We start from the raw sequence: 16,051 nt of genomic DNA, 5'->3' as shown, positions 1-16,051 counted from the left end.
GTCACTGACACAACGTCCATATTTCTTTACAGTCTATGCCAGGCAGGAAAGGAGATCAGAGGCATATTTCTGAGAATGGATGTCAATGTTGAAGAGGCTTCACTACACTGAATAAACCACTTTTGTGAGGAAACTGCCTATGATTTAATCAATCGACTACTGTCCGCTAATCTTCAACATATTTTACGCTTATCAACACAAGAAAGAAATTTAGACTTCTTGATTGTTTCTGGGTCTTGACAGAATCAAATGTGAACCTTTTGTTCTCCACACATTCAGTTTGGTCGAGCAGATGTGAGAAGGACAGAGAGGAAATAAGCTGGTTTTCATTCTTATACAGTGAAAGACGACATTTGACTAAGCCAGCGCTCACTTATTAAAAGTAATGAGGGTCTGTGTGTCAATAATTCACCAGGCTGTGTGAGTTACATATTCAGCGGTGACTCGTGTGTTTCCCGCCGGCGCTCTTAAAGGGACAGTCACCCTAAAAATCAGCATCTGCGCACTTACGAAAACACTTAATTTTTACAAGCGCAGTTCGATTTACTCGCCCTCGCGTGTGTTTTAGTATTTTATTTACTGATCAAAAAGCGTTTTTACAGTGTGCATGTTAAGATATGCAAGTGATTATCATATTTATTTATTATGATGTGTGTCATAAGCGTGCATTTTAATGAAATTGAGATGTATAGATGATCTGAAAGCTGAATAAAGAATCTTTCCACTGATTTATGGTTTGTTAGGACAATATTTGAAAATCTGGAATCTGAGAGTGCAAAAAAAAAATCTAAATATTAAGAAAATCTGCTTTAAAGTTGTCCAGATGAAGTCCTTAGCAATGCATATTACTACTAATAATAAATGTTTGATGTATTTATGGTAGGACATTTACTAAATTGAACATGATCTTAATATCCTAATGGTTTTTGGCATAAAAGAAAATGTATGATTTTGACCCACACAATATATTGTTGGCACAGATATACCCGTAAGACTTTAGTTTTATGCTGCAGGGTAACATATGACTAACAAAAGGCACTTCCTTAATGACATCACCCGCCAGGAAGTGACATCATAAACTGGCGGGAATCAGAAGCACAAACAAGTGAGTGTTATCAATGCGTCTGATTAATTTTGTGTTTGAATGTTGTCATTTAAAAAAAAAAAAATCCACCCTTTAATTACACGTCATTTTAATGCAACATTTTAAAAGCTAGTTAAAAACGTCAAGTTGAGTCCTCATGTAAGCTAACCGCTAGTCACAGAGCTTGTGCTAATTTAATTTAAATATCCTTAAATAACCACAGATGCATAAGATTTTCTGTTTCTTCACCTTTTGTAAAAAAAACAAAAAAAAACATTGATGTTGTATTCATAAAAATGACTAATTTGTGGTTTTAACAGGAAATATTTGCATTATCTGTTGCCTTGAACAAGTGTTAGCAGCAGAATTTGAGTTTTATTGTGCAAAAATCTGACGTGACTGACGATATTTTACTGTTTACTAAAGAAATGCATCAAAATGAAGTGATTTTGTGCTTAAAACACCAACAATCAGTCAGAGAACACCGACTTAAATGAGTCAGAAAAATCATTTTCATTCATAGTATAATGCATTTTTATGAACATTTAGTTGCGTTAGATGATAGTGTCTGAATCAGCACATAAAACCAAACACACTGGCATCTTTTAAAAGAGATTTATTAACAAAAAATAAGATTGAAATGAGAAACACGTATAAATTATGAAATCTAAATTCGAGAAGGAATCATTTTTTAAGTGCGTAATCTCACCTTCTGATGCCCAGAAACCCTCTCGTCTAATTAAATACCGTCATAAAGAGCAAATTTGTGAATGCAATTATGTTTAATAAATGTTCAGGTCAAATGTCACCACGAAATCAAAAGGGAAAAATATTAAATTAAATTCTGCATTAAGTAATAAAGCCTGCATTTATAGGCGTTTGCATTGACTAATTATTACATTTAATAAATATATTGTGCATTTGTAAAATGGTTGAAAGTGTTTGTGTGGCCTTAATTTTAAGTTTAGTCAACTCAAATATCCAAGTTGTCACTTAGTATTATTCAAAGTTGACTAAACCTTTATATATTTTAAATTAAAAATATATTTATTATAATATATATATATATATAATACACATACATACATGCACCATACATACATACACACACGCATACATACACACACGCACGCACACACACCATTTTAAGGCAGCACAAACACTTTTTGAAGTTACATTTTTTTACAGTGTAATTTACGTTTAATTTGAATGACTATTACAGTAATGAGGGATATTTATTTGCTTTTCAGTAATAATGGTTTGCTGGGTTAATGCACTTATTGCCATGGAAATAATTTCACAATTTAATAGTCATAAAACAAGCTTAATGTTCTTTGTGCAAAAATATAATTTTCTATTTATTCTTATGATTTTGAGGTGAATTCAGACCCCTATACAAACTCATAGGCACATTAATAAAGCAGCTCAAAGGTCTGGGCTGAAAAGCTTCTTTAGTGCACTTGAGGTGAAGCTACATAATGCATGCGTGACCACACAGAAACTCTTTTAACATCACAGTTATAAAGGCAATAAAGGTGCTGAGATCAGTTTTTACAAAGACAACCCACTTCAGGCCGTCCTCATTCACTATGACCTTATTGGGAAGACATTTTATTGCAATTGGCTCAAACTCAGCAGACATTCATTACAGTAATATGACGTATTTGCAAATAAAAAGATTATAGAGGTCAGAATGTACAGTGATGGATACTGACTGTAAAAGAAGAAAAACCTAAAAAACTAAACAAGCAAAAACCAGAGGATTGTGGGAGTTTATGTGGGAGGTGGAGGCAGAGGAGGAAGAGCACTGTTGACCTGAAAGCGTGTTTCATCCGATATCCCATACTGCTCTAGCGGATCCTGCAGGAAATCACACTTTACATCAAAGCTTTATCAATATTATGTGCTAGAGCTGCACGATTAATCGCTAAAAGATCACAATCTTGAATCAAACACTGTCTTTATGAGTGAGTCAATGAATCATTCATACATTCATTCCAGAAATTTGTTCAAAAACACTGATTCATCCAATAATGAAACAAGTCTTAATGAGAGTTATTGAATCATTCACTCAAGAGATTTGTTCAAAAACACTGATTCATCCCATAATGAAACAAGTGAAGTCTTAATGAGTGAGTCATTGAATCATTCACTCAAGAGATTCATCCAGTAATGAAACAAGTGAAGTCTTTATGAGTGAGTCATTGAATCATTTTTTTAAGTAATCCCCATTTGTTTAAGTGTCTATCCAGAATCGTGCAGCTCTATTGGGCCTTTATTTATTATTTATTCCCTCACCTTTCCAGTCAATCGGTGGATTTCTGTGCGATAGTAGATCAAGTTCTTGCGCATGAATTCATAACTGTGAGACAGAAGCAGATGACGGTTATAAATCAGGAAACGCACAGCATGATGGGTAATGTCAGCGTCACACACACCTGGCTTTAATGATGGCGTCGATCCATTCAATACACTGTTCCTGAGAATCGCATTCAAACAAATACTTCCTCTCGGCCTCGTCCAGGAACACTGGAAAACAAGCAAGAAACGAACACGTCACAATATTCCTCATTATAATAATTAATACGCAGAATAAAGGGGCGGGGCCTGATTGAGTGAGTTAGTCATGTGTTGAAACTGCCGGTTATGGTAAGGGGCGGGACATTTCCCAAACGCCAATCACAACACACTGCTCCAGCCGACCAATCAGAGCACAGTGTGCTTTCAGGAAGGAGGGGCTTCATAGAGACAGGAACTAAACAGAGTTACTGAGAGCCGCAACAATGGAGAATATGAGGAAATAATCAACATTCAAGCGGGAAAACCTGGGTCTAATATTTCATGTATTCTGACTTATGTCCACTGTTGAAGAGTTGATTCTCAAGTTAAACATGGCCAAGTTGGACGTATGATGGAGTATTTCTGTGCCAAATACACTCCTTCAGGATTCAAACAAGTTTCTGAAAGTTTTTTTTTGAGTATGGCCCTGTATGACGTCATAAAGGGCGGAACTCCTTATATGGGCACTTCTCGCAGATATGCACGCACGCACACACACACACACACAGCAGAGCGTCATCGAGCTTTGTTCAGGTTACGGGAGCCGTCGGCAGCACTGGCGTTGTGTGTTTTTAGACACAAGATCAACAATGTCACTAAAGAAGTGTGTGTGTGTGTGTGTGTGTTTCTGGTGTGAGGGAAAGATCACCTTTTTTAGCTTCACAAATAACCCAGTGTTAAGGGAACAGTGGATGCAGTTTGTGTTTCTGGAGTTCTGCAAGTGTGTGTGTGTGTGTGTGTGTGTGTGTGTGTGTGTGTGTTCTCGGTCATGAGTGGAAACCGCAGGCGGAGAGTGAAACTGCATCAAATGTGTATGCTTTGTTGGCAATCAGCGTGCAAGTGCATATAATGTGAACAACAACGTGTATATGTGTGTGTGTGTGTGTGTGTGTGTGTCTCTTCAGCTCCACCCACTACACGCCTCCACAAGCTCGGCTGTTTTCAGAAAGATTCGGTTCAGTGTATCTGTCTTTTATAAATATAATAAACTAAAGACTCTTGTAAGATATGAAGGATCAACACGACTCTCCTCCCCCCCCCTTGAAGTGTCAAATAAGGCAGTGGTTCCCAAACCTGTCCTGGAGACCCCTCACCACTGCACATTTTGTATGTCTCCCTCATTAGACACACCTAATTCAAGTCTTGCAGTCTCTACTAATGAGCTAATAAGTTCAATCAGGTGTGTTAGATGAGGGAGACATGCAAAATGTGCACTGGTAGGGGGTCCCCAGGACAGGTTTGGGAACCACTGAAATAAGGAGGAGATACAGAGAACATCAGTCCTTTAGATGACTCTTTACATTAAAAGCACAAGTGTGTGGTATGTGTGTATCTGTGACTCTCACCGATAGAGAAAGCCTGATCGTCTTCTCTCTCCACACGACACTGCTCCAGCAGAAGAGCGCCGATGGGCTGAAAACACAAGCAGATCAAAGTGAAATCAACGTGACCGCGATTAGGAGATTCAGATCAGATGCTCATACCGCACTCACCTCGTCCTCATCGGTCCGGAAGTAAAACAGGAAATTAACGATCAGTTTCACGAGGCGCTTCTTCACAACTGTGGTGAGAAACAGGAGAAGTCAGTCAGACTCGGTTACGCCTCGTCTCCAAAACCAGACCAGACTAGTGTGGCACAGTCACAATCCAACATAAAACTGGTTTAGACTGGTTTTTAGTGCATATACTCAAGGTTTTTTAATATTTTTATTAGTTTGTATTGTAAAAATAAAATTTTCACTGATCTGACGATGAGATTAACCAATGGGAGCGCACATAGTGGATGTCACATGATCCGCCTGCTGATACTTTTGAACCAATTAACGTCCATCAGCGATTAAATTCCTGTCCGATTTTACAGTGTTGCGTAGAAACGGCATTATTAATAATTACAGGGCGTCTAGTTGTCATACAAAAAAGTTGAACTTTATGCAAATTAGGCAACTACCAATTGAAGTCATGTGACTTACCAGCTGATGCAGTTGGAACACCTACAAATAAATTCCTATCTGATTAAGAACGATAACTATAGATATAGCGTTAACTATATTAGCACACACACAAAGGGACAATAACTTTTTGTATGCGCACACTGTCACTTTAAATGTTGTCGGTTGGATTCTGATTGGCTGGAAATGTTTTTATTGTTCACCAGCTTTAAAAAATCATTCTGAAAGAGATTCCAACCATTTCGGTTCTTGTTATATAACGAAGTGTGGAACATTGGACATTTCATATTGCGTGTCCAAAATCACATGCTGAATAGGTACTAAATTCAAATCTTCCAAACCATTTAAAAAGTATGCTTTACATAGTATAAATTAAACTCGGACGTAGTACATCCGATGTTGTTACTGTCATGTGATCTACCAGCATCATTTGCGATAGTTAAATGTTAATCAAATAAAAAAAAACGTATAATATTGTGCATTATTAGCGACACAAATTTCAAGGGTTGTTGTTTTGTTGCACTCTTCCAGACAACTTAATTCATCATGTAATTTCTAACATGGAAGCGATTTCTGAGGCGAGAAAACCAAATGGAGTTCAACTTTATGCAAATTAAAATGCAAATGCAGTGCGCGTAGTGAAGGTCACGTGACCCGAGAGCGATTAATAGGCTTTACTTGGAAAGCATATTACTTTTATTATTGTTGTCATATCTGTACAAGCCATACATAGTACGAGTAGTATGCAACAATGCTATTTCGAATCACAACTTTGATCGTAAAAAGGGGAGAGTCTTCCAGATCGGTCTAGTTTTCTCGCGTTTTGTAGAGACTCCAGCAGATAATCGAGAGAAATGATGGGCTCTTACCGTCTCCTTTCTTAGGGCCTCTCATGCCCAGCTCGGCCGCTCTCTCTGACGGCTGGCGGCTCAGGAACACCAGCTCCTTCTCGTTAAATCGCATGTTTAGCTCTTTGACAGCAGTTTCGTCTCACCAAAGCGCATTTCAGGACTCCAAACAGATCATATACTCCTCATCCGGACTGTCAGTCATACTGCTGCTGTGTGTTCAGTTGCTCTTCTGATTCTAAACACACATACACACACCCATAGATGTGTATACTTAGAAGTCACATTTAACTGATCCAGACATGTTGGCGCTCCCGCCATCTTGGAACGGTCAGCGTGTCGTCACTCAAAGTAAATAATGTCAAAAACATTTAGCAGATTCTGGTTCTAAAACCACCGAGATGAAATTTCCTGAAGAAATTTGATAATTTCACGTGGTAGAATGTATTCTCTATACGTATTAGCTTAATAGGGTTTTATATTATGGTAACTTAATGTTGCATTCACTGATGCCTTCTTGTGTTGGTTTAGCAAAATCGTCTACTGAAGTTTATTGATATAGATATTCATTCAACTACGGTACGGTTGCAGACACTCAGTAAACTTGCTCTAGTCTAGAGTGTTCACGGACGGTGTTTTGACCGTTCCAATATGGCGGACGGCTTATACAGCCACTAATGAGGCCTCTACGCATATTTATCTATGCACATAAGCAACTAATCTGGAGGAGCTGAACACTTGTAGCCGACAGAGGGCGCTATTTACCACTTAAAAATTTCTTTACACAGAAGACATAATAAGCCATGTTTATGTTAATTCGATTTTTGATGATGGTGTGTTTTAAACACGCATTATTGTCGCTTATTTTTAGTAAAAACCTGTCAAGTATGTTTTATTTTAGACTTTTGTTCACACTCACTGTATTGTAATCTGTACTGTAATCAATAAAGTTGTGCATGTCAAAATAACAGGAACAGGAAGTACATCACTCGTCGCGCATGCGCGTTACAACTGCGACGGCGGCAAGCGTGATCTGGACGTTAGGTAAAGTTGTTTTCCAAATGAGTTTTTCGATTAAAATGATGCTTATTTTCACTTTTAAAAGAAATATAACACACCAGTATTTTAATAAGCTATATGGCGTTTGTTATTGGTCATTGAAAGTGCAGCTTTAAAATCAGATCGGCCCGATTCAGCTCTAACACTAACTTATTGTGTTATCATTATATTTATGCAAAATACGTTACATTCAATTTGAGCTGATAAGTGAAACCTTACACTTAACCTTAAATGGGCTCATATTGTATGCGTTTTTTGTTTTTGTTTTTTACTCTGCTATGTTAGTCAAGGTTTCTTCTAAAAAATATGTTTATATTTTTCCTCTGTCTCTTAGACCTTTACAATTTAACAAGCAATAACTTTGACTACTATAAGCCTAAAGTAATAAAGAGCTCTTGTCTTTTATTATTGGCTATCATCATCTATGAAGATTGTGTACCTCAATTTCAGTAAATTATCGCCTACTGTAGATACTAACGTCACATTTGAATTTGAATGTAATTTGCGACGGTTAATAACGGCTCTATACTAACGGTTGCCTAATTAGGGTATCGTTTGTATTTTAAGCATTCCTAATTTCGATTCCAATAAAGTAAAAATAAATCTTGGATATTATTGATATTTATTCTAAGTCTTATTTAAAACATGTTGTAGATGATACTAATAATAATAGATTTTATTTATAATGCACTTTTCATTCTGAAGAATCTCAAAGTTCAACAATGGAAAAGGGAAAACTATCAAAAAGATGAATCCCATCCACAGGCTAGAGAACTTTACACAAGAAACTTTTGCCCATGGTTTAAAAATAATAAAGTAAAAACAACTAGACAAGCGAATATAAATCTCAAGCATTATTAAAGACAAGTAAACACTCAGTAGTTAAAAAAAGGAACAAATGCAATGCACAAAGATACGATTGAAATAAAGTGTTTTAAGATTTTCAGTTACAGAAACTTGTAATTGTTTGTCAAATGTTAAATAACACTGCATTTTATAAATATACATTACAAATATAGTCACGCAACTTATTCAGTCAAGAACAAGCTTTGTCTTTTGTTGTTTTATTAATGTTATAGATACAGCAGCAGGAATATTAGGCTACTGTTGCTTTAAGAGCTGCACGGATCCAATATACCGTTACACACGTTTCTTTTTTCAAATGTGTACGTTAGACATAACCGACTGTGTTATTGATGATATTTTAACGTTTTTGTTTGCATCTGTCCATTCAAGTGTAAAAATACGCGGAAGAGAACTAAGTATTGCACACTTCAGTGTAAGGTGTAGGGTTGGGTACCGAAACTGGGACCGGTGCCTTTATAAGTGGGATGTACCGGAAACGAATCGCAGATTTCGGTGCGTCTCAGTGAAGTTTAAACCACATCATGTTTATTTAGTTTCCAGACATTTAAATGCACAAACACTAGTAAAAACACACACACTGATGTCTATAGAAGCGGCTGTAACAATCCTTTCAGACAGTTATAGTCTGACTACGTGTCTTATTCATAGCAGATACACATTATATAAGTAACTCTATAGTTTACTCTATTCTTCTCTCACTTCACCGGTCACTTTCTTTCATGTGTTTCATGAGACGAGGACGAATTTACGTGAGGTAAATCCGACAGATCTGATTCTCTGAGGCGAAAACTAACATGGCGCATCATAGATCAGCTAACATGATCATTATGACATAACACATTCACTGACACATGTTTGAAAATCAGAATACCAGATAGCTCATTATATAGTTAACATGTTACATTTTGAGTAAAAAAGAAAAAAATATAGCGATATTGCGGCTTCTGTGTGTCATGTGAGAAGCATATATTAGCCAGAGAATATGATCATATTTCAGAAAAATAAAGCTGAACTGAAGCTGGTTTGTAGAATACCAAGACTACTTAGCTGTAACTGTTATTTAGTCTTAAAGTAGGGTTAGGTGGCTTAACGTTTACTGTGAATGTGTTAAGTAAATTGCATAGACTGTAAAAACATATGGCCGTAGTGTCCGTGACGTCACCCATAGGATTCTGATAAGCCGTTCTGAAGCTTAAAGTATGGCCGAGCTGGGCGTTGCCATCTTGTGAGCGAGTCATCGCGTGTCACTCCCGGATAACAGAAAATGGGCAAAAAGGCGGAATGTGGGCGGAGCTGAGGTGACGCAATAACTATAGACGGCGGATAAATGGCTATCCACTTGAAACCACGCCCTTAATTATGCAGAACTTTAATAACGCTTTAATAAGGCTTTATATAACGTAAACGAATGAGTTATAAAAAAATTCACCCCCCTCACAGTCGTCATGAAGATCAAAATTAGCCTTATAAGCCAAAACCACAATTTGTACCAGGCTGTAAACATGTTTTTTTCTGCTGTAAAGTTGAGAATTTTAACATGGGGCTCAATGAGATTCTGCTCCCTTCTGGAGCCGCTCTAGTGGCCAGTTGAGGAATTGCAGTTTACATTACTTCCGTATTGGCTTCAAGAGAGATCGCGGGAGGTTGCCGCTTGATAAATTGTGATCTATTCATATATTTAAGTACATTTAAAACTTTTAACAAATTGTTAAATTTAAAGAATTACAACAAAAATTAAATAAAAAGTCATTCCGTAATGTCATCACCCGTCATTTTGTGGGTCTTTTTTTTCCTTTTTTTCTTTTAAGTATCAGTTTAGGCACAGGTACTGTTTTAAAAGTACCAGTTTGGCACCAGTATCGTCAAAAAAAAACGATACCCAGCCCTAGTGAGGGGCGGCTTTCTGTGCGCATGTTTTGGATGTGTGCACAAGATTAAGTATTAGGGCTGTCACTTTTTATTTGATATTCGAATATGCATTCGAAGATGACGTGAAATATTCGTAATCGAACTATAAATAAACTATCCGGTTTTTAAAGTGCCATGTAGCGCAAATTTTGTACTGTCGGTGCGTTTATGGAGCACTGTAATCGGTTTAAAAGTCCAATCTGAATGAAAATGCTCCATTTAAACACCTCAATCGTAATAAAAATGCCCAAACCGAATGAAATTGTAATCGTTTTGAGATGGGTGGGATAAACCTTTTTATGAAGATATTCGAATGCATTGCTTGATATTTGATATCCGTTCGAATTAGATTTTTTTTAAAAATGACAGCCCTATTAAGTATGCATCATGTGTTCCCTCTTTGCTGATTTCAGCTGCAGTAACGTGAGGATCTGCCATCATGGATTTCCAGCACAGAGCTGGAGGAAAAACGGGCAGCGGCGGCGTCGCCTCGTCGTCCGAAAGCAACCGCGACCGGCGTGAGCGACTGCGGCAGCTCGCGCTGGAGACCATAGACATCAATAAAGATCCGTATTTCATGAAAAACCACTTGGGGTCTTATGAGTGTAAACTGTGTCTCACACTGCACAATAATGAGGTACGATGAGCAACATTAAAGGGATAGTTGACCCATAAATGAGCCTGATGTTTATCTGCTGACCCCCAGGGCATCATAGGTGTGTTTGTTTCTTCAGGAGAACACAAATGAAGATTTTTAACTCAGCTGTTGCTCGTATAATGCGTGTCAATGGGGTGTATTTCTACGAGAGTAAAAAACACACAGACATACGAATCAATATTAAACCCTGTGGCTCATGGAGACATTGATGTCTTAAGACACGAAATGATCACTTTCTGCCAGAAACACAACAGTATTTGTGTTATTTTACTTCATATCAGACGAATCTCATCTAGTGTTTCCATCACCTTTACTTCCGGTTAGTAGGGTCAAAATACCGGCGCGGTAGAAGCCTCATTCATTCGATCCGTACAGGCACTAATGAGGAATCTATGTAAGTATATCTATGATTGTGCCGGGATTTGGACCTTATTTGGTGGAATGCCTCAGGGAATACTAGATGAGATTCGTCTGATATGAGGTAAAGACATCAATGTGTCTCCACAATCTTAAGACATCAATGTGTCTCCACGAGCCTCAGGGTTTAATATGGATTCGTATGTCTGTGTGTTTTGCCCCATTGACATGCATTATACGAGCAACGGCTGAGTTAAAAATCTTCATTTGTGTTCTCCTGAAGAAACAAACACACCGACATCTCGGACGCCCTGGGGGTCAGCAGATAAACATCACAGGCTCGTTTTTGGGTCAACTATCCCTTTAATGCACTTGATGAGCATGAATGTGTCTCGTTCACTCTTAAATGTGAATTGTTTGTGATTTTTTTCCTCTTCTAGGGAAGTTATCTCGCTCACACACAGGGCAAAAAGCACCAGTCTAACCTGTAAGTGCTGCATTCACACACATTGTTATCAGGATGATGAGCAGGATCTCATTGTGTCGTCTGTTATTTATTATTTCAGGGCGAGAAGAGCCGCAAAAGAGGCAAAGGAAGCTCCGGCACAACCTGCTCCAGAGAAAGTCAAAGTCGAGGTGAAGAAGTTTGTCAAGATTGGAAGACCAGGTTATAAAGGTATGAGCCTGGTTCATAAAACATTAGCAGAATGATTTCCGTTCACCATTGAATCCCATTCGTTTGCTTTATAGACACGTTTGCCATCAACTACATTTACACGCACACTCATCTAATGCGATTAAACGTAGTAATTTTTTGAAGGTGTAGTGTGTGGTATTAATGAGATTGTATTGACAGAAATGCAATATACGTAACTGTTTTCAGTGGAGTATAAAGACTGTTATGTTTTTATAACCTTAGAATGAGCCATTTCTATCCACACACACTCACACACACCACATGTCCCCTTACAGTAAAGTTGACGTTTTCCGCCGTCATGTTTCTACGGTAGCCCTAAACGGACAAACTGCTCTGCAGAGCGCTATTCACTCTCTGCTCTCTCTGGCAATGACATTTTTGTCCAGTGTCAGCCTCCGTAGATTTTCTATGTGCTCTGAAATGGAGTGCAATTCACAACCTCACCACTAGATGCCGCTAAAGTTTACACTGCACCTTTAACTGACCAGGCTTGGAAAAGCAATTAAAACTTTGGTATTGCAAATAGGTTTTCTTTTTATTTCACTTTTTCTAGTTATTTTCTTATTACATACAATTTAACATTTAAATATTTCAGGGCTCGACATTAACGCTAGTGGATTTTATTGAAGGGGCAAGTGAAAGAATTTTACTTGCCCAACAGACAAGCGGATTAAAACGGCAATAACAAAAATATAACTAGCGAATCACCAAACCACAAGAATGACTGCGCATTAATTTAGTGTAAGTGGCGATCGATAGTGGATAAGAGTGTAATATATAATGAACTGACGGTGGCGCTGTTAACACTCGCGCAGCCTCTCGAGGAGAAATCACAACACATGAGCACTGCTCACACTGAGAAACTGAGCTAAACATTCACAATGTGCAGTTTTTATATTTATAACATGATACAGTTAAACAACATCAAACAGCCAAGAGTGTGTTTTTCTTAATACCATCACGACTGAAAATGACACTGATTTCATATGACAGATCCATAAACAAATAATTAACATTTAGTCACTTACATTTGAGATGCAATATTAACTGTTTTTGTTCTAGTTCAGCAGCAAAAATAGATAACAGCAGAACCGTAACACAACTCACAGTGTGTGTGTGTGTGTGTGTGTGTGTGTGTGTGTGTGTGTGTGTGTGTGTGTGTGTGTGTGTGTGTGTGTGTGTGTTACTGAATGATTCACTGTTTGAATGAATCTGTTGAATCAAAGATTCAATGTCCTGTTCGTAAATGACTGCCTCATTCTTGAATGAATCGTTTGGATGAATCGACTCAATGACTCACTCATTAAGACTCACCTGCTGCCACCTACTGGAGGTTTAGTTTCATATTTAAACATTATTTCCAACATTTCTTATTTGTTTATTCAAAAATACAAATCTCATAACATTATTTAATGCAGTTGTAATTTTTCAGTGTCAAATATTTAATTAGATTGGTAACCCCAGTGCCTATAATGTCTTATTTTAATGTAATGTTTAGATCATATTCAAGAATATAATATGAAACCTAAAGCATAGCCTATATTTAATAAGATGCCCTTTATAAAAGGTAAAAATATCACAAATATGCAGATTTTAATTTGCCAAAGCTGATTGAACACTGGTGAGAATACTGCTGCAAAATAAATCATATTTAACACACAAAAAACTAAACAAAACAAACTACAACACATTTTTAAAAAAACTTTTTTTCCAGGACAAGCCATTTTTTTACTCGGACATGTGAATCAATGACTGATATACATGTTTAATGTCGAGCCCTGTATTATGTTTGTTTAAATTAGAGATGCAAATGTATCGGCCAATAAGTCGACTATCGTATCGGCAGACATCATTTTGAATAATCGGTCACCAGCAGATATAACTCTGAATAATCAGCTATCGATATGGGCAGAGACATTCAGCACCAGTGCATCTCTAGTTTAAATCCACAAGTTCTAAGGAAGCAATATCTATAAAATTATTTTTGAAAATGAATACTCACAAATTCATTGTTCAAAGTCATTATGAAGCCGGTACAGATCTTAAATTCATTGATTAACAAATGTACCTTTTTTTTATCTTTCCCATAGTAACCAAACAACGGGATCCGGAGGTCGGACAGCAGAGTCTGCTTTTCCAGGTAAATCCAGCATAAACTGCTCAGGCTAGTCTTAAACGTTTGATCTGCAAACCTTTATTGAGGACATAAACGGGGCCCTTGTTCTTCAGATCGATTACCCAGAGATAGCGGAAGGCATCGGGCCGAGGCATCGCTTTATGTCCGCGTATGAGCAGAGGATCGAGCCTCCAGACCGACGCTGGCAATATCTGCTGTTCGCAGCCGAGCCGTACGAAACCATCGCATTCAAGGTCTGTCCAGTTAAACATCGGCCTTATGTGTTTGAATACTGGGTCAGGCAGCAATATGTTCAACAGGACACACAATGGCATTTAGAGGTTTTCATATGTTATTGCTCCTGTCATATTTTCAGGTCCCCAGTCGAGAGATTGACAAAGCCGAGACTCGTTTTTGGACGCACTGGAATAGGGAAACGAAACAGGTGAGAATAGATTAAAAAAATAAATAATTTGGTAGATCAGTGATTTTTGATATTCTTATCAAATGATGTCTTGGAGCCTTGGAGGGCAAAACGCCATTGATCTCCATTGAACTGCAGCACAAACCTGTCAAATTTCCTTCTTAAAACAAAAATATGTGAACAAGATACACGTTTTGGGAACTATACAGCAAATGCTGGAGTATTTTCAATCACTAAAAACAATGGGACGTTTTTAAAACGCTTAACGTAAAAAACACCATCTTTGATTCAACCTATTTATTCAAACACTATATCCACCAGTAATGAGTGAGTCATTGAGTCGATTCATTCAAACGGATGACTCATTTAATAATGAGGCAGTCGTTTACGAACAGGTCATTGAATCTTTGATTCAACCGATTCATTTAAACACTGAATCATTCAGTAACACACTGTTGCTGTGAGATGCGTAATGGTTCTGCTGTGATCTAGTTTCGCTGCTGAAATCTTCCTCATGCTAAAGTCTAGTATCGCTTAGCCATATTTTTTTTTAGAAGAAGAATATTTTTTTGTACAGTCAGCCCTGAATCCATTTTAGAGTCTAAAGCAAATTTTAAAGAGGCAATAATATGCTCTTTGCAAATGTTTTATCGTTATTAGAGCAGGTTTACCGCTTGAATGTCGATTATTTCCTCATATTCTCCATTGTTGCGGCTCCTCTCTTCCCAGTCTGTCAGTAACTCTCTTTAATTCCTGTCTCTATGAAGCCCCTCCTTCTGAAAAGCACACTGTGCTCTGATTGGTCGGCTGGAGCAGTGTGTTGTGATTGGGGAATGTCCCGCCCCTTACCATAAACGCCAGTTTCAACACACGACTAACTTACTCAACCAGGGCCCGCCGCTTTATTCTGCGTATAAATTATTATAATGAGGAATATTGTGACGTGTTCCTGGAGGAAAACTCAAGACTACAGTGACACTGATATAGAGAATAAGGCGTGCTGAATACACAATCTCTCCTTCTCTTCCAGTTTTTCCTGCAGTTTCATTTTAAGATGGAGAAAGCTATGCCTCCTCCACCGGGACAGGGAGCTCCGGTCGGCGTGAAGCGTCCCCCGTCGCTGATCACCGGACTGGGCCCGCGTCAGCTCGGGGACTCCATGCCACCGCCGCCACCTGGAGGAATCCCAGGAATGCCCCCATTGCCCCCTGGTGCCCCCGTCCCGCATCACATGCCCCCACAAATGCCCCCTCCAGGTGCCCTGCCCCCCCACCTGAGGCCGCCGCTGCCCTCCGACGGGATGCCACACAATGCTGGACATCCGTGATCGTTAATCCTTCAATTTCATGTGGCTAACCCTCAAAATATGTAGTTTGTGAATTTATACTGATGTTGAGACTAAACTTGCAATCTCACTGCTCTTGTCCAATGACAGACATTGTTCAAATGTTATTTTTATGATTTTTTTTATTATTAAAACATCAACATAAAACAGAAGTTGCACTATTTATTTCTTCCCTATCCA

At 38.1% G+C, this 16,051-nt stretch overlaps 2 protein-coding genes across 3 annotated transcripts; one reads left to right on the top strand and one right to left on the bottom strand.

Moving 5' to 3' along the window:
* Nucleotides 1–1,084: 1,084 nt before the first annotated feature.
* On the top strand, nucleotides 1,085–16,006 carry sf3a2 (splicing factor 3a, subunit 2). 2 transcript variants are annotated; one of them, XM_067452885.1, is made up of 8 exons: nucleotides 1,085–1,105; nucleotides 10,688–10,911; nucleotides 11,730–11,776; nucleotides 11,856–11,965; nucleotides 14,077–14,126; nucleotides 14,216–14,356; nucleotides 14,479–14,547; nucleotides 15,557–16,006. In XM_067452885.1, the coding sequence occupies exons 2-8, from the start codon at nucleotides 10,714–10,716 to the stop codon at nucleotides 15,851–15,853; spliced, it is 912 nt and encodes a 303-aa protein (XP_067308986.1). In that variant the 5' UTR covers nucleotides 1,085–1,105; nucleotides 10,688–10,713; the 3' UTR covers nucleotides 15,854–16,006. The 2 variants fall into 2 exon arrangements, with proteins under 2 accessions (XP_067308986.1, XP_067308985.1); XM_067452884.1 differs by lacking the exon at nucleotides 1,085–1,105 and adding an exon at nucleotides 7,393–7,484.
* Nucleotides 1,684–6,731, bottom strand: plekhj1 (pleckstrin homology domain containing, family J member 1). The gene is made up of 6 exons (XM_067453363.1): nucleotides 6,462–6,731; nucleotides 5,137–5,204; nucleotides 4,990–5,056; nucleotides 3,523–3,613; nucleotides 3,383–3,446; nucleotides 1,684–2,944 (listed from the first exon to the last, which is right to left on the bottom strand). Exons 1-6 carry the CDS (start codon nucleotides 6,553–6,555, stop codon nucleotides 2,858–2,860), a joined length of 471 nt encoding a protein of 156 aa, XP_067309464.1. The 5' UTR covers nucleotides 6,556–6,731; the 3' UTR covers nucleotides 1,684–2,857.
* Nucleotides 16,007–16,051: the final 45 nt, after the last annotated feature.

Source organism: Pseudorasbora parva, chromosome 9 (genome assembly GCF_024679245.1).
Source record: "Pseudorasbora parva isolate DD20220531a chromosome 9, ASM2467924v1, whole genome shotgun sequence".
NCBI classification, from domain to species: Eukaryota; Metazoa; Chordata; class Actinopteri; order Cypriniformes; family Gobionidae; genus Pseudorasbora; species Pseudorasbora parva.
The sequence above is the reverse complement of the archived record's forward strand: the minus strand, read 5'-3'. Positions and strand labels throughout refer to the sequence as shown.